General features: G+C 42.8%; 1 protein-coding gene across 22 annotated transcripts in view; it reads right to left on the bottom strand.

The window, feature by feature from the left end:
• BCAS1 (brain enriched myelin associated protein 1) overlaps nucleotides 1-21,816 on the bottom strand; it is a 110,020-nt gene that overhangs the window by 50,191 nt on the left and 38,013 nt on the right. For 14 of the 22 annotated variants that reach the window (XM_067011925.1, XM_067011933.1, XM_067011924.1 and 11 more), the window contains one exon: nucleotides 18,695-19,266. In XM_067011925.1, coding sequence (XP_066868026.1) covers nucleotides 18,695-19,266 — 572 coding nt within the window. Of the gene's footprint in view, nucleotides 1-18,038; nucleotides 18,081-18,461; nucleotides 18,594-18,694; nucleotides 19,267-19,644; nucleotides 19,734-21,816 lie in introns of those variants that run through there. The other 8 variants (XM_067011920.1, XM_067011916.1, XM_067011921.1 and 5 more) reach the window with 4 other exon arrangements.

Raw genomic sequence — 21,816 nt, 5'->3', positions numbered from 1 at the left:
GCACCAAGGTCGAGGACAGCTGAACTAGAGGGACAAGGAAGATTTGAAGAGGAGGCAGCGTCTGCCCTCGGCCCTGGGGCCTGAGCTACAGGTCGACGTATGGAGGCAGGGGAAGGATGGCGTGGAATTTCAGACAGAGGAAAGGGCGTGAAAAAACATGTAGGAGAGGATGAGGTGGGGGTGGGGGTGGGGGAGCGTTTCAGGGGTAGATTGTTCAGGTCAACTGAGATACAGATAAAGGCAAGGTGGTTAGAGAAGACCGTCCTGAGTCACACTGAGCTTCCTCTCAATCTGCTGGGCGGCAGCTTATAAAGCAGGCGCTGTCGAGGTGGAAGGGTTCTGGGCTGGGGGTGGAGTATGGGGCGAAGAGCCCCAGTAGCAGAAGAGCAGCCGAGAGCTCTACTGCGGAACTTCGAGGTGGAGAAGGCCCCACCTATGACCCAGAGCCAGACCTCATTTGGGCGCCCATGACAGAAAAGATACAGATGGTCAAGAAAGGATACTGACAGCAGGGGTCCAAACGAATAGAGCGCTTTTCCCTCAATCCCTCCATCCCGAACTCGCACACCTGAGGGAGGAGGAGAAGAAATAAAGAGCAAATCCTACTCCTTCCAGACCTCAAGGACCTCAGCCCATGGTCACGTCAGAGTTTGATGTCAGAAAGAATTGGGATGGAATGTTAAAACGGACACAAGACTGAAGTTTTTAAGTTGGACTGAGCCGGACTTTTGAATCACTGCCAGGTTTGGGATCTGCCTATGACATCATGAAGCATTAGGATAAAAGCTATTGATCAAATATCTAACAGGCGCCTCATACCGATCAAGGCACTGGGAACACAGTGGTGAATGAGACACAGGCCTATCCTCACGGAGCTGAAATTCTAGCAGGGGAGAAAAACAGAACCAAACAAAAATACAGATAAGCCAATAAATGTAACACAGAAGACTCAGGCAGTAAGACTGCAAGGGAGAAAATGAGGAAGACGAGGGAATGGAGGGTGACGCTACTTCTTGACAGTCAGTGACATTCTCTAAGAAGTCTGCATGCAGGTGGAGAAGGCATCTATTCGGGGGGGGGTGTATGACCCCCCCCCCCCCGGCTGGGTCAGCTGCTCGGAGGCACTCTGGTCTCACAGCCCCTGGGCTCTGTAGTGCTTACCACACAGTGAATGGAAGGGGTTGCATCTGGTCCCCCCCAGCTCCCAGACTTGGAGCTTCCTATGGGAGAGCAGGGGGCATGATTCTTGTCTGTGATCCCAGGGCTGGACACACAGGGAGCATTACTGAACTTCCTGGAGATAAACTGAACCACAGGGAGGTCAGCTGAAGAGGAAACAAATCAGTCAAACGCCGGGCAGTCCCGTGGGTCTAGTTGCCATCAGGGAAAACCTGCCGGGAGGGAGAGCCTCTGAGCAAGGGACATAACTACTAGTATTTCTTCCACGAGGATAGAGAACTCGGACTGGAGGAGACACAGTTCGACAGAATTCTGGGAATGGAGGGGCCCCTCAACTTCCTGCTCAGCCCTGTGGCATCTTGTCCAGGCATCTGTGAAGATGCTTCCCTGATTCCCCCGGGGCAGTGATGTCTCCAGACATGGAGAGCGGCTCAGGGACGACAGACCCTGCTGGCCCAGGGCAGGGAGCTGGCTTGCTGGCCCAGGGCTCTTCCCAAGTGAGAGTTTATGGTCTCTCAACCTGCACTTGAGCCCTTTTTGTGAAATACGTTTCTCTTCTTCGGCTGGTTTTAAGAAAGAACGTAAGACTCTGCTTCCAGGGAGAAGGAGGACATAGACTTTCCCTTATTCCTCCCACTAGACACAGTGGAAAATCCTGGACATTATGTAGAAAACACACAGAAGAGGACTCCGAGTGGTGGAGAGGAGAAGGCAGGCCAGCTAGGCACCTCAACAACACGACGGTGATGAATTCCCTGGGTTTTCCTTTCGCCGCAGACATCCTGGACTTGGAGTTGGAGAAGCCAATGACCTGGAAACACCGATGGACACTGGCCGAAGAAAACCCTCTCGAAAAACCTGCTCGAACCAAAGGGCAAGGACAGGGCCAGTCTAGCGTGATGAAAAGGTTGTAGACAATAACTGCCCTCCACCAGCCAAACACGTAGAAATGCAAATAAAAACCACAGTGTAATGTTACCCCTCACACCTGTCAAAATGGCTATCATCACACAACAAGAGATAGCAATGTTAGCAAGGATGTGGAGGAAAGGGACCCTTGTGCATTGTTTGTGGGAACGTACACTGCTGCAGCCACTGTGGAAAACAGTATGGAGGTTCCTCAAAAAATTAAAAATGGGCCTACTATATGATCCCACAATCCCACTCGTGGGAAAGAAAATGAAAGCAGAATCTTGAAGAGATGTCTCTACTCCCATGTTCACTGCAGCATTATTCACAATAGCCAAGATACGGAAACAACAAGTGTGTCTGTCTACAGATAAATGGATAAAGAAGACTGTATATAATATATATTATTCAGCCATGAAAAAGAAGATAATCTGGCCATTTGTGCCAACGTGAATGGACCTTGAGGGCATTATGCTAAGAGATAAATGTCAGAGAAAGACAAATACTGTATGATATCACTTATATGTGAAATTTTAAAAAGCTGAACTCATAGAAATAGAGAATAGAAAAGTGATTGCCAGTGGCTGGGGGTGGGAGAAATGGGGACATGTTGGTCAAAGGGTACCAACTTCCAGTTATTAGATGAATAAGTTCTGGGGAATCTAATATACAGCATGGTGACTATAATTTACAACACTGTATTATATACTTGAAAGTTCCTAAGAGAGTAGATCTTAACTGTCCTCATCACAAGAAAGAGATGGAAATCATATGAGGTGATGCAGTTGTTAACTAACCCTACTCTGGCCATCATTTTGCAGTATATACGTGTATCAAATCATCAAGTCGTACACTTTAAACTTACACAAAAATTATATTTCAGGTACATGTCAAAAAGTTAGAAAATAATACCATTTATACTTGTACCAAAAATGAAATACAAAATATGTACAGGACTTATATGCAGAAAAGTATACAATACTGATGAAAGGAATTAAAGAACATATAAACAAACAGAGAGACATTCAGTGTTCATGAACTAGAAGACTTAACACAATAAAGATGTCAATCCTCCCAAGTTGATATACAGGTTTAATGCAATTCCTATCAGAATCCCAGCAAGATGTTTTGTAGAAATAGATGAGATTATTCTAAAATTTGTAAGTCAAAGAAATTAGAATATCAAAAGCAATTTTGAAAATAAAGAATTAAGAGGGAAAAAGCAGCCTACCTGATTTCAAGCCTTGTTATTTAGCTATAGTAAGCAAGCCTGTGTGGTACTTGGTGGGTAGAAGCACAGACACATAGTTGACTGGGCCAGAAGAGAGAACCCATAAACAGACCCACACAAATGTGCCCAACTGATTTTTGACAAAGGTGCAAAAGCAATTCAATAGAGGAAAGATCATCTTTTCAAATAAATGGTGCTGGAACAATTTGACATGCATGGGAGGGAAAAAAAAAAAAAGAACTTCAATCTAAGCCTTGTACTTTATACAAAAATTAACTCAAAATGGACCAAAGACTTAAATAAAAAATGTAAAGTATAAAACTTTCAGGGGAATTCCCTGGCAGTCCAGTGGTTAGGACTCTGTGCTTCCACTGCAGGGCACACGGGTTTGATCCCTGGTCAGGGAACTAAGATCCCACATGCTGGGCAGCAAGGTCAAAAAACAAACAAACAAAAAACAGAACAAAAAAAACCTTTTAGAAAAAAGTAAGACAAAATTGGGCTTCCCTGGTGGCGCAGTGGTTGCGAGTCCGCCTGCTGATGCAAGGGACACGGGTTCGTGCCCCGGTCCGGGAAGATTCCACATTCCGCGGAGCGGCTGGGCCCGTGAGCCGTGGCCGCTGAGCCTGAGCGTCCGAAGCCTGTGCTCCGCAACGGGAGAGGCCACAACAGTGAGAGGCCCGCGTACCACAAAAAAATAAATAAATAAATAAAATAAAATAAAACAATAAGACAAAATTTCTAGGATCTATGGCAAAGAGTTCTTAGACTTGACATCAAAAGCATAATCCATAAAAGGAAAAAATGATGAACTGGTCTTCATTCACATTAAAAGATTTTGCTTTGTGAAAGATCCTATTTTAAAAAATGGAAAAAATGGGACTTCCCTGGTGGCGTAGTGGTTAAGACTCCGCGCTCCCAGTGCAGGGGACCCGGGTTCAATCCCTGCTCAGGGAACTAGATCCCACCCGTCGCAACTAAGAGTTTGCATACCACAATTAAGGAGCCCGCGTGCCGCAACTAAGATCCAGTGCAACCAAATAAATAAGTAATTTTTTTTTAATGGAAAGAAAAGCTAGAAAGTGGGAGAAAGTATTTGCAAACCACTTATCTGACAAAGGACTAGAATCTAGAATAAATAAACAATTCTCGAAGTTCAATAGTAAAACAAACAAACAAAAACCAAGCAATCCAATTAGAGAATGGCAAAGACGTGAAGAGACATTTCACTGGACAAAAGATATAGATGGCAAATAAGCACAAGAAAGATGTTCAATTTCATTAGCCATTAGGGAGATGCAAAGTAAAACCACAATAAGATGTCGCCGCACACCCATCAGAATGGGTAAAGTGGGGCTTCCCTGGTGACTCAGTGGATGGGGGTCCGCCTGCCGATGCGGGGGACACGGGTTCGTGCCCCGGTCCGGGAAGATCCCACGTGCCGCGGAGCGGCTGGGCCCGTGAGCCATGGCCGCTGCGCCTGCGCGTCCGGAGCCCGTGCTCCGCAACGAGAGAGGCCACAGCAGTGAGAGGCCCGCATACCACCAAAAAAAAAAAAAAAAAGAATGGGTAAAGTGAAAAACAGTGACAGTTTCAAATTCTGGCAAGGATGCAGAGCAGAACAACTAGATCACTCATACTCTGCTGATGGGAAGGCACAATGGTACAGCCAATCAGGAAAAGCTGAGCAGTTTCTTAAGAAACTTGAATATGCAACTCCAGTATAACCTAGCAATTATACTCCTGGCTTTTTTTTCCCCCAGAGAAATGAAGACTGACATTCACACAAAACCCCATACATAAATGTTTATAAAAACTTTACTGTAATGGCTAAAAACTGGAAATGACCAAATGTTTTTCAATGGCCCTCATATTTTGCTGATTGAAGTATATACTATTTTCAGTCCTGATGGAGGGCTGAAATTTTGGCATTATCAACTAAAATTTTAAAAAGAACATATTATTTTACCAAGAAATTCCACTCCTAAGAGTTGATTTTAAACCTCAATTCACGTAAGTGTGAAATAACAAATACACGAGCTTATTCACTACAATGAGGTCATGGCAAATGTTTGGAAAACTGCCAACTGTCATTAATAAGGTCCTGGGTAAATAAATCATGGTACATCCATTCATTGGAAAACTATGCAAGTGTTACAAATGAGGAAGCTGTACAGATATAGAAAGTAGTGTTAACTGGAAAAAAAAGCATGGAATAGAACAGATATTACCATTTGCTTAAAAAAGAAGGAATGTGAATTTATACTTGTCTTTTGCTTATATATGCTCAAGAAAGACTCATTTAAAAATACAAACAGTGATTATCTATTGCGGGTGGCATTGGTAGCAAAGTATACTGTTTTATAATTTCTTATTTTGAGCCATGCGAATGTATTATCTATTAAAAATTAAAATTGAAACAAAATGTGGGTGACTAATTCCAAATTTTAAAAAACATCCAGAGGGCCACACTCAACACAGTTTGGAAGACGATCCAGCCCAAGGCCACCAGTTTGTGACCTATGCCTTAAATACTGGGTTATTTGTAGGATCTTTGTCCTTAACTACAAATACGTCTTTGCTATTCTCGTGAGGCCTGCAGATCATTCTCAGAAAACAGAAATTTTAGATAGAAACATAGGAGTTCTCCAGGAAATATCTGGAAACTTCTTTTTAAGCAAACAGGTGTCCATGGTGTCAGCTTGTTTTTCATCCATATGGAAGAGGCCTGTATTTTTTTCTTTTCTGTTGCCTTCAAAGGGCAAACAGATAGGAACACTAGTTAAGTGATCACAATTTGTCATGTTGAAAAATTGTGCTGCCTTATCCTCATTTGATTGCCTATAATAAAACGCATATGGAACTTCTGGCACCTTCTTTCCACTGTAAATTGTCAATTGGCTTTCGTCTTTCTCTAAGCAAGGTCTGCATTGTCCAAGTGAAAATACAAGTGAAGGCGGGATGATCGAGGCTAAAAAAAGCCTTGTCTGGAACTATTTGTGATGGATGTCTACCTCATCTAGATGTCCCCACCGATTGTGCATACCGGTTTCATTTTGAATCTTTGTACCAAGAAATCAGTGTGTAACAGGCAGTTTAACACAGGAAAATTTGTCTAAAAAATGTTGACTGGTACAGAAACCCATTATTCTTTTCCATCTGTTGGAAATTCGAGCCACATGCTGTCTGGGATTAAAGGGAGGAGCTATGTTTCCTCTCCCACTTGTTTGCCCCAGTGGCACAAAGGGCATCGTTTGCTCAGCAACAATGTTCTCCAGACAAACATCACGTCTTTACTTTTTTTCTTCTGGGAGCACATCACCTGCATACACGCATTGTCAGACTCGGGATGAAAAACGGGATTTGGTTAATTCTTAAAGATAAAAAATTATCCTCCAATTTTCATAGAAGGGGAAGCAAATTACTTAAACAAGCAGGAAGGAACTCTAAGAACAACGTCTACCAGTAATATTTAACGGAACGTCGACATTTCCGAAGCAGTTGGGATTTTTTTGTTTTAAACTTTGTTTTACTACAAAGCCCAAAACCACCGAAGGAAGGTCTACCCCTGTAGCTAATTTTGTATTTTTATTTTTTCCCACTATACCTTCCCAGTTCACATCAACGGATAAAAATGCACTCACATCTTTTAAGCTCATGGCAAAAATAAGGAAAAAACTCAAGTAGCACAAGCTTAAGAAAGGCCAATTACGAAAGGACTTTGAAAACTGCCATCCACAGCAAAATTTCTCTTTCCAAAATACACATTAGCTATACCTGTTAAAAATCAGTGTTATTTCTGAGCAAGGAATTGCCACAGAAGCTCTGGGTTGCACAGTTCTGGAATTACTGTGAGTGAAAATAACCTGTTAAACCGCTTGTTACCACTGCAGTTTCTAATACAATTCAGGATGCTGCAAGCTTCATGGCGCCATCTAGTGGAGGAATCAGGAAATTACCTAGATTGTAGTATTTTCCTTATACTTAGGCAGTACACAGTACTTGCTCTATTTCTAAAAAAGAGAAAATCTAGATGAGCAAAGAGTAAAAATATAACATGAACCCATTATCCCAGTACAGAAAATAAATACTACTAACAATCTTCAGTTTTTCCTTCCACACCCCTCTTTGGGTGGAAGGATGAATATGTGTAGGCAGGCAAGGCAAATATGATTTCTACCCAAAAGGGACCTTTCTGTATATACTATTTTGAAAGCTGCTTTTTTCTTTCTTTCTTTCTTTTTTTTTTTTTTGGCCACACCATGTGGCATGTGGAACTTCCCCAACCAGGGATGGAACCCGCACCCTCTGCAGTAGAAGCACAGAGTCTTAACCACTGGACCACCAGGGAAGTCCAGAACCTGCTTTTCTTATTTAACATCATGTTATAACCGTCTTCACGTGTCAGTACTTCTATTTCTATGTCATCTTTGTTATGATGTCCAGTGTAAGGGTGTACCAGAATCGGTACAAAAACCCTGCAATCAGATCTTTCAGATCTTCCCAACTTTTCTCTTACAGACAAAGCCAGACTTAAAAAAAAAAGCTTGTGGATAAAATGTTGCCAATTTTCTCAATAAATTCCTAGATGTCAAATTGCCTTTTCAAACTTCTTAAGACTTTAAAATTCTGCCAAAGTGACACGGTTGAAATAAAGTTCTTAGTGATCCAGGTAGTTAAGAAATTATCAGACACTTCAGAGGGCAATAAAAAGAACATAAAAATATTGAAACGTGAAATCTAGATTTTCATTGTCTTCTGGCACGTTTCCTAATTGGGGAATCTGCATGACACAGATCTAAAAACGCTCCACTTACCTATTTTTCCCTCCTCTTTTTGGGAGGAGAGAGAGGCAACTGTTCATTTTAGCTGCTTATACTAATTGAATCAAGTGAGGTTGGACCAATTATCCGGTAGGATGCTCTTTATTATAAATCATAAGATCACCACCTGTTTTAATACTCTGTAGACATAACCTCGGGATATTAAAAACTCATATTCTATCTTGGTGGCAGAAGTGTAACATGGCACCTTGACATGGTAGAGCCTCATTAGCCCATGATATTGACGGATGCAGAGACGGTGGAGTTAAAAGAGTAAATCAACCAGTTGTCCATTGTAGTCATAGGTGGACAGCGGAAAGAAATCTATCAGAGAAAGCAATTCACACTTTCTTCCTATAAATACGGGTTTTCCATTTTCTGTCTCAGTAACTCCTCTGCTCGAGGGGTTAGTGAATTTGCAACTTGATTTCCAATGGCAAGTGAAGCGTGGGTCGAGGATTAAGCAATACGATGTTCTTTCCTTGCTTCTGTTTTTGGCAATGGTAATTACTTTGGGGATATTCCTAAGAACACATGATTTGGCACACTCTTTTTTTAAAAAATTTATTTATTTTTGGTTGCATTGGGTCTTCATTGCTGCGCAGCGTGTGGGCTTCTCACTGCGGTGGCTTCTAGTTGTGGCACGCGGACTCAGTAGTTGTGGCTCACGGGCCCAGCCGCTCCGCGGCATGTGGGATCCTCCCGGACCGGGGCTCAAACCCATGTCCCCTGCATCGGCAGGCGGATTCTTAAGCACTGCGCCACGAGGGAAGCCCTGGCACACTCTTAAATAGAGTCTATAATGTATGATATAAAATTGAAAAATACATTTACTGTAGGCAAAGGGTGGGTGGAGAGTGATTCCCAGTTCACATCAGGCAGAAAAAGAATCTGTGGTAGATTCTTCTGTTCTATGATCAGTTCCAACATATGCAACCTCCAGACTGATAATGACAATTTACATTTATTAGAGAAAAAAATATCCAACATCAAAAAAACCCACTTCAAAATACAAAAGCAAATAACCCATAGCCTAGAATGAGTTTGTCATCTGTTTAACAAACACTTCCCAGTAGTGAGAAAACTGTTTAGAATGCTGCCAAAATTAAGTTGCAGATTTTCTAAGAATGGTTTGGCCTTATGCATAAAAAAGAAAAGCCACATCCTTTTTCTTGAAGTTTTACATGAGACCAAATCCTTCCTGACCCTACTGCCTACCCAATCCTAATTATCAGCCCCCTCTCTTCTCTGCTTTCTCAAAACTCTGTTTATTTCATTTGTAACCCTTTTAATACACTGGAACTCTTTGTGTATTTATTTTCGTGTTTATTGCTGGTCTTTCCACTAGAATGAAAGCTCCCAGGAGGTACATCATTCTATCCACCCTAAAATCATTCCTGGCCCAAAGAAAGCACTCAGATGTTTGTTGAATGAATAAATGAAAGTATCAATGCCTCCCATTTACTGTTCAACACCTGCCGACAAACTGACTCTTGGGCTGGATTTATAGTTTCTTAGCCAGATGGTCACCTAAATTGCTTCAAATTGCCTTATGTGCTATGAAGGATGCAAAGTGGTCTCTGATGGAATTACTCTCAACTCTACCACAAGCAAATAACAGTGCAAGTGTTACAGTGAAGGACCACTCACACGCTGTACTATTAGGAACCAACAGGGAGGGGTGGGGACTTGGGTGAACTGGGCAGTGAAGTGAATGGCCCATCTCGAGGGGCAGTTACAACTGACATCCCACCTGGGAATATAGGACGAAACTGCCCATTTTTCAGAAATTTCTGAAATACGGAATTCTATTGAAATCTCATAACTTAAAACTATGGTCAACTTTGTCAATTTCAAAATGTTATCAATTAATCAAAATATTATTTAAGACGCTGTGTAGGACAAATAAAACCCATCTGTGGCCTGATGCATCCTACAAGAGCCCATTTTCCAACTTTGGTCTACATGCCTAGCTCAGCCTTTCCTAGAAGAACTATTCCTTGGAAGATACAACTGTTCTATGGATAATTAAGTCCGAGAAGCAGTTAAAGTGAAGCAGGGGTGCTCGCTGCGGGACTTTCAGAGGCTTCAGTAGGCTGGCATCCACTGCGAATCTTCAGGAGAGTATAAAGCAGGGACTGTTTTCCGAAACTATTTGACGGTGGCACCCGATTTCTAGGCCGATCGCACTGGACTGATGAGTCCCCAGAATGTCAGTTTGGGAAATACTAGCTTCAGGGGTTTTAAAAAGATACGTCTCCAAAGGTTCTAAACGTTCCCTCTTTTTAAACTCATAGGCACAGTGGCTAAGCCCGTAGGTGACAAATTCCAGCTTTGCCGCTTTCCAGCTACTTTATCTTATGGAAGTTAGCGCACTCCTCTGTGAGTTAGTAAACGCTCAATAAATCGGGACTGTTATTATAACCTTGGAAGGAGAGAGTCAGACTGGATAATGCCAAAGGGAAAGTAAACTCAAAATTTATTTTGCAAATTCACTGCAAAACACAATTCACTTGATATTCAACCGTGATGATTAACACCATAACATGTTAAAGGCTGAATGAAAAATACCTAATAAATAGTAGAGATTGATGATTCTACATAGTTTATCTATGTGAAAACATCTATAGCGTAGGTATATTTTGAAATCATTTTTATTCAAGGTTGTGTTGGGCAGAGGTGATGATGAGACTGCAATAATATATTCCAACATTCTTTGAAAAATTGTAACATGATGTGTATGTACCGCCTTCATCCTTGCCAGGTTCATCTGAGGAACATTGCTGCCTGCCAGCGTGTGCCGGGCAGGGTGCACGGGGGACACCCAGCCGCATAAGAAACAGTCGCATCCCTCAAGGTCACTGTCTCCCTACGTGACAAGGGTGATGGTGGCAGAAAAGAGTTTTTCAAACTTCAGATTGTGACTACAGGTGGACTGGAACATAATTTAATGGATCAAAACCAGCATAAAAACCATCAAACGAAATAGACTGGAAAGAACAGAAAAATACCAGCCTGTGTTATGTGTTACGTAGGGTAAGAATACTACTATTTGGTGAATTCTTTGTTTCATGTACATGCAAATGGATCAGGTCAAGATGTAAAATCTACTTCTTACTGTGGATCATTGTCAAGTTAAAGAACTATTTATTTACATAAATTACCATAGGGGGATACTGTAGTAGCCTTTAGCAGCTCCATCCACTTAATGTTTTTCTCACATAAAGCTGGAGAGAAAATAACATATCTGGTTTCGACCTATGACAGAGCCTGCTTTCTACTGAAGAAACTTTCCAACCGCCCCCTTGTACCTCCACCCAGACATGGGACTTGGTGTCACTAGTGAGTAAATTTTAGGAAACTCGTATTTCGTTTGATGGGACATTAGGACTCTATACACTGTTTGGAACTGAGGCAACCTTCTTAAAACCACAAAGCCAATATTTTACAATAACTATATATGGAGGATAACCTTTAAAAATTGTGAATCACTATCTTGTACACCCGAAACTTACATAATATTGTACATCAACTATACCGCAAAAAAAAAAAAAAAGAAAGAAAAAGAAAAACCACAAGGGATCAAGCCTGTGAACCAAGCCAGTACAGAGAGGGCACTGAAGACCGATGCATTCTGGGGCTGTGAAGATGCTGAACCAGACTAAACAATCCACTTCTCGAATTCTTATTATGTACAAGAAATAGTACGTTTCCCTCATTAACGAAGCCACTATTGATTGAGGTTTTTTTTTCTTCACTTGCAACCAAAGGTACCCTAGATGATATACCACCCAAACACCATCATACTGGAAGGCCATTTGCTCTATTTCATTATTCTTTATTTCTAAGTTTCCGACAATTTAGAAAATATACTATTTCATTCAGCATCATTACTACTGACTGCCCATGTCATCTTCTGTCCTTGCAATAGTGTCTAGGGCAGGCAGTATCTTCCTCTTGTGAATGAAAACACAAGGTTTTGAAATGAGTGTAACAGGCTTCGGTCACTGCCGGATCTTGATTCCAGTTCTGCCACTAATTTAGCTGTGTGGCCTTGAGCCAGTAACTTAACTTCTCTGAGCCCCGGCTTCCTCATTTGTTAAATGGCAATAAAAGTATCTACCTTGGGCTTCCCTGGTGGCGCGGTGGTTGAGAGTCCGCCTGCCGATGCAGGGGACACGGGTTCGTGCCCCGGTCCGGGAGGATCCCACGTGCCGCGGAGCGGCTGGGCCCGTGAGCCATGGTCGCTGAGCCTGCACGTCCGGAGCCTGTGCTCCGCAATGGGACAGGCCACAGCAGTGAGAGGCCCGCGTACCGCAAAAAAAAAAAAAAAAAAAAATCTACCTTGTTGTGTTGTTATAAGAATCAAAGCCATTAAGGTGTGACAAATGCTTACTACACGGCCGAGGAATAACCAATTATTAAAAACTGGGGCAATTGTTATTATTTGACTCTACCACACGGCTAATAAGTGGTAGAATCTGAACTCATTCCTGTGTCAATCAGGCTCCTAACACTTGCACCTCTGCTACAGTAAATGTTTCACATCAAATGTTTCTTAGTGCTAATTTATAAAGTTCATAAAAATTATAGTGTTATAGATGAAAACCTTGCCTACTCCATAACGTGTATAATTTAAGACAGGTTTTCCCTCTTTACTGACAAACACTTTAGGGTGGATAGTTCTCTTTACCTGTTGAAATGTCATGGCCTTCTGGCCAGAGGTAAACAGGACGAAATAAAAAACACACCTTGTCACTCACTTGGCCTTCAAATGCTGGAATGAGGGGATTTTTTTTTCTTTTGGATTGGAGATTCACTTGATGCTCCAATGTCGCATATGCACTAAAATGTTTGAAAAGCACTTCCTCACATCATTATTCAATTTTTCATAGTTGCAACGTTATTGCAGTTTCAAATAATTGGTAAAAACATACTACTGAGCTTAAGAAGTATGGGCTTTGGAGACGGACAGTTCTTTTTCAGCTGTGTAACTTGGAGTGAGTGACTTGGTTTCTCTAAAACTCTGATTTCTTCATCTGTAAAATGGCAAAGGTACAAAAATTCCCTTGTAAGTTTCGATGTTTCAGTGAGATGATTCCTTCGAAGTGATTTTATCACAGAATTTCACTTAACATATAGAATACCAAAAAAAAAAAAAAGAAAAGAAACACTAGAGGGATTCATGACGTCAGAAACCAGCCAGGAGTGGGGACATCTGGTCAGCTTCACGGAGCACTTGGCACTTGAAGGTGAAGTAGAATTCTGATAAACACAGAGAGAAGGAGATACAGGCAGAGAAAATCCTGGGGAGCGGGTGGCATCTGCACAGGTCATATGTTGGCCATTTTGACCAGATAAGTTCAGGGGAATAGGGGAAAATACAGTGAGAAAAACAGACAAAGGAAAGCTTGTAGAGACCCTTGAAGGTCAGACACAGAAACTGGGGCTTGTGGGTATAGGCATTTAAATTCTATTATTTCTAAAAATAATTTTACAACTCCTGCATCTTTTATTTAACCCAAATTAGGACTTATGCCTTTGGTTATGTAGCTTTCAAATTAGATTCAATTGTGCTATCTCTGCACGTTTTGGTTGAAGACCATGGAAGGGAAGGGTAAAAAGACTAAAATGTAAAGTAAGAGGGAGAAAAACTGTGATACTGATAATATTTCTCAAAATGCAATAGCTCTGTGTTAAGTACTTTACATGACCTATTTAATTTTCACAAGTGTGAATAATGTGAAAATGTGCTTGATATTATTATTATCCCCATTTTACAGATGAAGAAACTGAGGCTCAGAGTGGTTAAGTAACTTGCCCAAGGTCACACAGCCAGTAGGTGACAGACACAGAGTTGAAACCTAGGCTACTTGACTGCAATGCTTATGTTCTAATTCACTACTTTATACCATGTAGAAAAGGACCGTAGAGATCTTGGTTCTTTCATTCCAGTTCTACCGCTAAAGAGCAGTGGTAGGATGGAGTTGCCAGTAACTCAGATGAGAAGCCTGTGGATTAAACAAGTGGGTATGTTGTCGGTGGTGGTGGTGTTGAGTGTGAATGAAGCGTTCAGTTTTGGACCTATCGAGGTCCAGATGTCCAGCGAACATTCAAACAGCGGAGTAGAAAACCAAGTAGACAGGTAGCAGAGGCAGCTAGATACTCAAGTCTGGACTTCAGGGGTAGATCTAGGCTAGAGACATCAATCTGGGACGTGTCAGCAGATGGCTATATTTAACCCTTGGGACTGGGGGAGATCTCCAAGGAAGGAAGTGTAGTTAAAGATGAAGACATCCAAGAACTGAACGATGGGAACTCCGACATTTAGAGGGTAAGACTCGGCACGAGAGATTAAGGAAGAGCAGCCAGGGAGGTGGGGAACCTGCAAACCAAGTGAGGATGCTCCTTCAAGAAGGAAGGGATGGTGGGCTGTGTCAGACGTGACCCGCAAGTAGGGTAGGATAAGGACAGAGACGTACTCAGTTTGGCAGCTGAGGTGAGGGGTGGGGGTGGGGAGGTATGACATTGTGGCAGCTTTGACAAGAGCAGGTTTTATGGAGGACAAAGCCTGAATGGCGTGTGTTCAAGAGAGAAAAGAAGAGGAGGAAGCAAAACACTGAGTGCTTCTCTAAAAATCCGTAGCCTGAATGAATTTGAGGATCAATGCACTTATCACAACCTCCCTTAAAAATGTGTGTCTCGGGACTTCCCTGGTGGCGCGGTGATTAAGAACCCGCCTGCCAATGCAGGGGACACGGGTTTGAGCCCTGGTCCGGGAAGATCCCACATGCCGCGGAGCAACTAAGCCTGTGTGCCACAACTACTGAGCCTGAGCTCTAGAGCCCATGAGCCACAACTACAGAGCCCGAGGGCCACAACTACTGAGGCCCGTGCGCCGAGAGCCCGTGCTCCACAAGAGAAGCCACCACAATGAGAAGCCCGTGCACCGCAACAAAGAGTAGCCTCGCTCGCTGCAACTAGAGAAAGCCCGCGCACAGTAATGAAGACCGGACACAGCCCAAAATAAAATAAACAAATAAATTAATTAATTTTTAAAAAGAGCGAATTGAAAACAGACAAATACCATACGATTTTTTAAAAAAAATATTGTGTCTCTTACTAGATTATATGATCTTTGAAGGTCTAGGACCATAATTGATCTTTTAAGTGCCTTGCACAAGGTTGGTGTTTAAATGACACAGAATTTAATTAAACTTTTAAAAGAAAAGGGATATTCTTGCTTAAATCTCCTGAATCTGTGCTTGGCAACACTTAAAGCACCCGTACCCCCAACACAAAGACACTTCTGGAATTACCAGTGACAAAAGAAAGTTAGTGTTGTTGTTGTTTTTTTTACCCACTAAAGATCAAGTTTTCATGATGCGATCAATTTTGAGAGGGCTGAATCTGTTAAATGCGTATCTTATAGCTCTGGTTCAATTGTTGGGGTGAGAGAAAAATTACAAAAAACCCACCTCATCCCTGCCAACACATTGGTTGGTGTGAATCACAGCTCAGTGAAACCTTTCAGGCATATAATTTATCTTTTCTTTGGCCTATGTAGTAAATGCTTCATTTGTTCATGAATTCTGGCCTTGTTTTAATTATGCTATGCTCTGAATGTAGTTTTATAAGGCACAAAAATAAGATTGTCGTTCTGAAAACACAGAAGATTTGTGTGTTTCCCCCAGAATGAAATGGTGGCATCTTTCTCCCAATTCACGGCTCTGTGGGTTTGTGGTTGGAATTCCAATCCAGTAAGAGACACACAGTGAAACCGGGTGGTGGGGGTGGGGGGGGGACTGAGTGGGTGGGAGAGGAGAGACAGCTGACACCGCTGAGCCGAAGGCATAATTTACCCTAAGAATTCTGAATCGATACATTGACGGCCACTTATGCATGATGTCCTACTCCCACCAAGAAAGCCATTGATTGAGAAGTTTTATTCCTGTTACTTTCCGAGGGCTGGACTCTTTCATTACACGTCCAGGACAATTGGTTTTCCCCCCAAATACAGACCGTGCAGCCAGGGATCAAAACAGAAATCTTAACAATCAGAGGGTTATTCTGCTGTTGTTGTTAAAAACCTTTGCAGGCATACGTATTGGGATATCCACAAGTTTACAGACCGGAGGAGAAATGAGTGACTATTTCATAACTTTTCCATGTTTTATAAGCACCTAGGGCGGTGAGCACTCCGTATTTCAAATTCCAATGATACAACCAACCAAAAACGGAAATTTGTAGTGGAACCAACACAGATGCAAATTTCATGGGTGTATCTAGGGAAACAAATTCACTTATTCCAAAAGGAGGATAAGTGGCAATGTTTAGATTTTCTGAGAGGTTACTATAACTTCAAAATACCGCCCACAGGCTTGACTATATTAAATACCTGCCATGTTCCCAACACCGACCCCATCTTCCGAATCTGACCTCATTCTGGAACTCATTCCACTCCAGTTGAGGTGCTAACCCAAAGAGCATTCAATAAAAAAAAAACTGAGTTGATAAAGCACAATTCTAAAACTTTCTGCCCTCTTCCTAGGATAGGAAAGGATTGATCACATTAAGTTTTTAAGGTTAAATACTTTCAAGGGTCAGTTAGCAGAGGCTGAACTGGTTTACTTAATTAGGATGGGGATTTGGATCCATCACAGACAACTATCTCAGGACGGGTAAAGCTCAGTCCTTCATTCTCTTTCCACAAATAACTCAGTCTTTTCCTAACTCAAGCAATGGGCTGGCTTTGGATGCCCATGAAAATGAAACATGTGACTATTCAAAACCTCAGAATGGCCTTAGTAGCCCATGACCAATAACAAGAAGGCAACAAGAGTTTCCCCACTCAAAGTAAAGTCGTAAATAGCTTCTCAAATATTCATGAATATTGATGACCACTTTATAGCCCCAAGACAAGGATCTTTCGGGCTCCAGGTTTACACATTTGATGGAAGGTTCCCTGGGCCAGGTAGGCTAATTCTCCTTGTGTCTGGTCGTCCTCTCCAACACTTGGCCTTTCCCACCAGAGCACTGGGCACCTTGCATTGTAATTGTGAGGTTTCTGTACCTTTTCTCTCGCTAGACCAAAACCTCTCTGAGGACCGGGACCCCGTCCTGTCTACCACTGTGGCCGTGCCTCACCTATGCCTGGCGGTGTCACCCTCCGTAAAGGTTTGATGCCAGCAGACATTTGAAGACTCACTTTGAATTAAACAGAAAGCCATTCAATTGGCTCCTGAACTGCTGCATTTGGGGAAGGGGGCGTTTAAAGGGCAATTTTTCTAACTTTTGAAAGAAAACATAAGAATCCGTTCTTAGAGTAAAAATTTACAGAAATGACAAGGATGCTGATAGCATGAGCCTAAACATACGAGCCTTATCATCTGTTCCCCAATTCGAACAGTCCAGAATTTTCAGTTGGTGTCTAATATTTACAGTATAATTTTTGACACCATCCTGGATACATTAAAACCTCAGATTAATGTGATACTCATTTTCCTGAAGGAAAGTAATATCTGGACAGTGCTTAGAACAGAGCTTGGCACATTGCAAAGGCTACATAAATGACAGCCAGTGTTACCATTGGCAACTTGGCAGGGAAGCTGGTTGTCATTAAGACAAATATATTGACAGCCACCATACACGACCATGTAATAAAAAACAGCCCATTTAATTTTTTCCTGGGTCTAATCTCAAGTAGAGGCACTTTACTCTCAAATTTTGAAAAATACTATTGTTTAAATCCATTAAGGAAGGGAATAAGTGCCTTAAAATACAATGTATCTACTTTAATTTCCTTCTTCATTCAAGGAGTTCTTTTCTCGGTCCCCAATACAAACAAACTCTCAAGGTTAAAATCAAATGCTCTTTTTAAGATCAAAAGGACTTGCCTTATTTTGCGCAGGAAAGAAAGCAACCGGTTCAGATGCCTCCTTAAAAAAAAAAAAAAAAAAAAAAAAAAAAAAATCTCGTTTTTTACAAAGGTATTGCTCCAGCTTGTTGAAAAATAATTTGGACATAAAAGAGTCTGCCCAGAGCTGTAAAAGCTTTCTTTAAACGCACACTTTCGTGCAAAAGATAGTTAAAGATCAGTCCAAGCTATTAAACCTAAGAAGTGAAATGCATTCCAACAAAAGCCCATAAACATTCTGTATGTGAAACCAGCTACTGAGACGGGCAGGTATTTAAGTCTTTTAGGAACCGTTTTTATTCTGCTAATGCTTTTCCCTCCAGACTCCATTTGATCATAAATGCAACCTGTCCACCTCTGCCTTTGATAAATGGAAGGACAGATTCATCTGTATGTGACTCACCGCCTCTTTTCTTTTACGTGAAACAGATGCCACAGCTGTTGTTGTTCTTCCAACAGATGTTTCTGCAGAAACACCGGCGAGCACCGCGCCGCGATGTGCTGTTGGTTCTAGAGGGATCCACGGCTTGATACCCTGTCGGGACCCCTCCGTGATGGCACAGCAACACACGTGCAATCGTCTTGCCCCACAAGTGCCCCCCGAGCCTGCATTAAGAACAAAATGGATCGTCTTACCCTCTCTGCAGGGACATCGTCTGACTGCGTGGAGAAGCCGGGGGTTTCGGCGGCGGGGGGCTGATGCTCTGCACGCTTGGCTTCCTGTTGGCGGTCCACGAGGGCCTTGTCCCGTCCCTTGTCCAGTTTGAAGAGTCTGTCAAAGAAGCTGGAGTCCTTGGGCTTGCAGGGGGCTGCCCCCCCGGACTCAGATAGATGAGACTCTGGTCCCCAAGTGGCGGAGAGGCCCTCGGCTTGGGCCGGGGTCTGCACGGGGGTTTTATCTGGGTTGCACCCCAGTGCAGCTGCTACCGGAAGTGCCATGGGCTCACTCGGGTCTTTGTTCCCTAGAGCTTTATCGGAGCTGACATCAAGCTTCACTGGTCCAGTGGATGAATCCGTGGCTTGGTCTCCGGTACGTCCTGGTACAGGCCGAGAGAGTGTCAAGAAAAAACGAGATTTAGCAGCTGGTGTCTGGGGTTTGGCCTCCTTCCCAAGATTCTTCCCGTTGGCATCCGCAACAGCGCTTATCTCCATTGTCTTGGGGGAAGAAGTGGCCACATTATCCTCCTGGACACTTGTTTCCAAATCGACTGTAAACACAAACATAAACAGAGGTCATTCAGCCCAGCGAGGAAATTCGAGGATTGCTAATGGACTCCCAACGTCTCCTGCACAGAGGCTGTGATGCGGTCTGGGGCTCTGCTGTGCCTGGGTCCCTCTGCCGAGCAGAAGTCAGCTATGGAGGTGTCTTCTGACCCTGCTTTCTCTGGAGAGAGGAATGGAAGATTAGGGAAGAGGAAAGCCAAGTTACTGGAAAGCACGCACCAGGCGCTGTGTTAGTGACACATTAATTATCTTCTTTATCTCTGCGGGGAATCCTGTGAGAAACAAATTATCATGATTTCACCTAGGAGGCAGGACAGCAGTTATGGGGTTAGGGGAACAAGTTTCCCAGCCTCGGGACTTACTGCCGTTTGGGGCCGTATCATTCTTTGTTCCAGGGTCCACCTTGTGCCTCTCAGGGTGTAGGGCAGCATCCCTGGCCTCTACCCACCAGATGCCCACAGCACCCCCTAGTGGTGACAACCAGAAATGTTTCCGGAAGTTGCCAAATGTCCCGTGGGGGCAAAACACACATTCGAAAACCACTGGGCCAGACTGTCAATTTGAATCTGAGTTACTTAACTTTTCTGGGCATCAGTTTTCTGGTAAAATGAGGCAAATAGTAGAACCTACACCCATAATTTTGTCATGAAGATTCCATAAGTTAATATTTTTTAAAATTTATTTTATTTTATTTATTTATTTATTTATCATTATTTTTTGCGGTACGCAGGCCTCTCACTGTTGTGGCCTCTCCCGTTGCGGAGCACAGGCTCCGGACGCGCAGGCTCAGCGGCCACGGCTCACGGGCCCAGCCGCTCCGCGGCATGTGGGATCCTCCCGGACTGGGGCACGAACCCGCGTCCCCTGCATCGGCAGGCGGACTCTCAACCACTGCGCCACCAGGGAAGCCCCATGAGTTAATATTTTTAAACCACATCAAACAGTGCCTGGAATATAGTAAATGCTCAATAAATGTTATGAACGTTAGTTATTGTCATTATTCATGAGTGAGAAAATGGACAGCCAGAGAGGTTGATCCACCTTCCCACAGCTGGCCAGCAAGCAGAATCTGGTTATGGGCAGAAATCTGACTCCAAAGTTCATGCTCTTATATTCTAGAAAGTTTCCATTGTGAAGTATGGAAGTTCAGACGTCTACACAGGAAGGTGGATTAGACCTTGGGCCGCATGGAGGCAGAGTGTAGCGTTACCTGTGCAAGACTGTGGGTGCAGGTTCTGCCCCCTCCAGGGAGGGGCGCTGTTTCCAGAATCCACCTGTTTCTGTTTTGAACTCTGCATCGACCTAACTGAACTGCATCCTTTTCGAGGGCCCTTTTCTAAAGCAGTGCAATATTAAGGAAAAAAGATACACTACAAAATTGGAAATCACAGTTAAGGATCAAGATTCTCTACTGTTAAGCTGCGTGACCTTGGGCAAGTCACTAAAACTCTTTGAATTTTCTCATTTGTAAAATGGGAAAAACAGAAGCTCCCTTGCAGGGTTGTTCTGATGTTTAAAGGAGAAAACTCATGCAAAGGATCAAGAATCCTGCCTTTTCCATAGTAGCTGCTTAGTACCTGATAGATGCTGTGACTGTGTAGTTTATAGTTAATATAGTTTATCTTAATATCTGTTTGCAGGAAGACAGAAAGAGAAAGAAGAGAACCGAGGTTTCTTTAGCCCTTCTCATATTGCTCATAGGTAGTGAGAAATACACACATCCATTAGCAATTATTTTTGCCAAACTCTAGTATCTCACAGTGTCTAAAGTCAAGAACAAACGGGAAAGGAGAGAGAGAGGGAGGGAGAGATGGAGAGAGGGCTCTGGATTCCTGTGCAGAGTGGTGGTCTCCTCTTTAAGCTTTGAGGAGCAGAGAAGAAATGGTACGGGAAGACCAGTGACAAGCACCAGGGGTCCCTCATAAACTCAGACCTTTATGAACATTGGATATATCCTTTGGCTCTTCTTAACCATTTTTCTTGTGGTCCTTGAATTCGTAATCATGGTAACTATTACACTCAGAAGGGAAAAGGGAGGGAGAGAGTGGGAATAAAGAAGTGATGGATGGACGTGTCAAGATGCAAAATAAGCAGCTCAGGCAGTTGAACTGTCAGAGTGAATATAAATGAATTGGGGGGATGCTCCATGCCAGAAGAGGAAGCCGTGGACAAAAAAGGGAGAGACTAAGATTCAACACCAGGAAGGGCTTTTCAAAACGTCAAGAACATCAACTGATCTCCTCTAGTCTTCCTTACTCTCTGGCGGGAAAACAAGGAGCTAGTGGTAAGTAAGGGTGTTCCAGTCAGAGAAAAAGTCTTTGAAAGAAATCTTCCCATGGACAGACTTCTAAAAAAAGTGCCAATATATTGCTTCAATAAAGGATTCATTCTTTACATCCAGGTATCTAAACTAGACTTCAATGCATGAAGAGTTACAGCAGATACAAACCATAACTCTTGATATCAGAGAATGGGTAAAGTGTTTTTGATAACTTGTAAGAACTAGGACCTCTTAGATGGGACAACCCATTTCC

The sequence above is a fragment of the Kogia breviceps genome, chromosome 14 (genome assembly GCF_026419965.1).
Source record: "Kogia breviceps isolate mKogBre1 chromosome 14, mKogBre1 haplotype 1, whole genome shotgun sequence".
Lineage (NCBI taxonomy): Eukaryota > Metazoa > Chordata > Mammalia > Artiodactyla > Physeteridae > Kogia > Kogia breviceps.
Note: the sequence above shows the minus strand (reverse complement) of the source record. Positions and strands in the feature narration are given on the sequence as shown.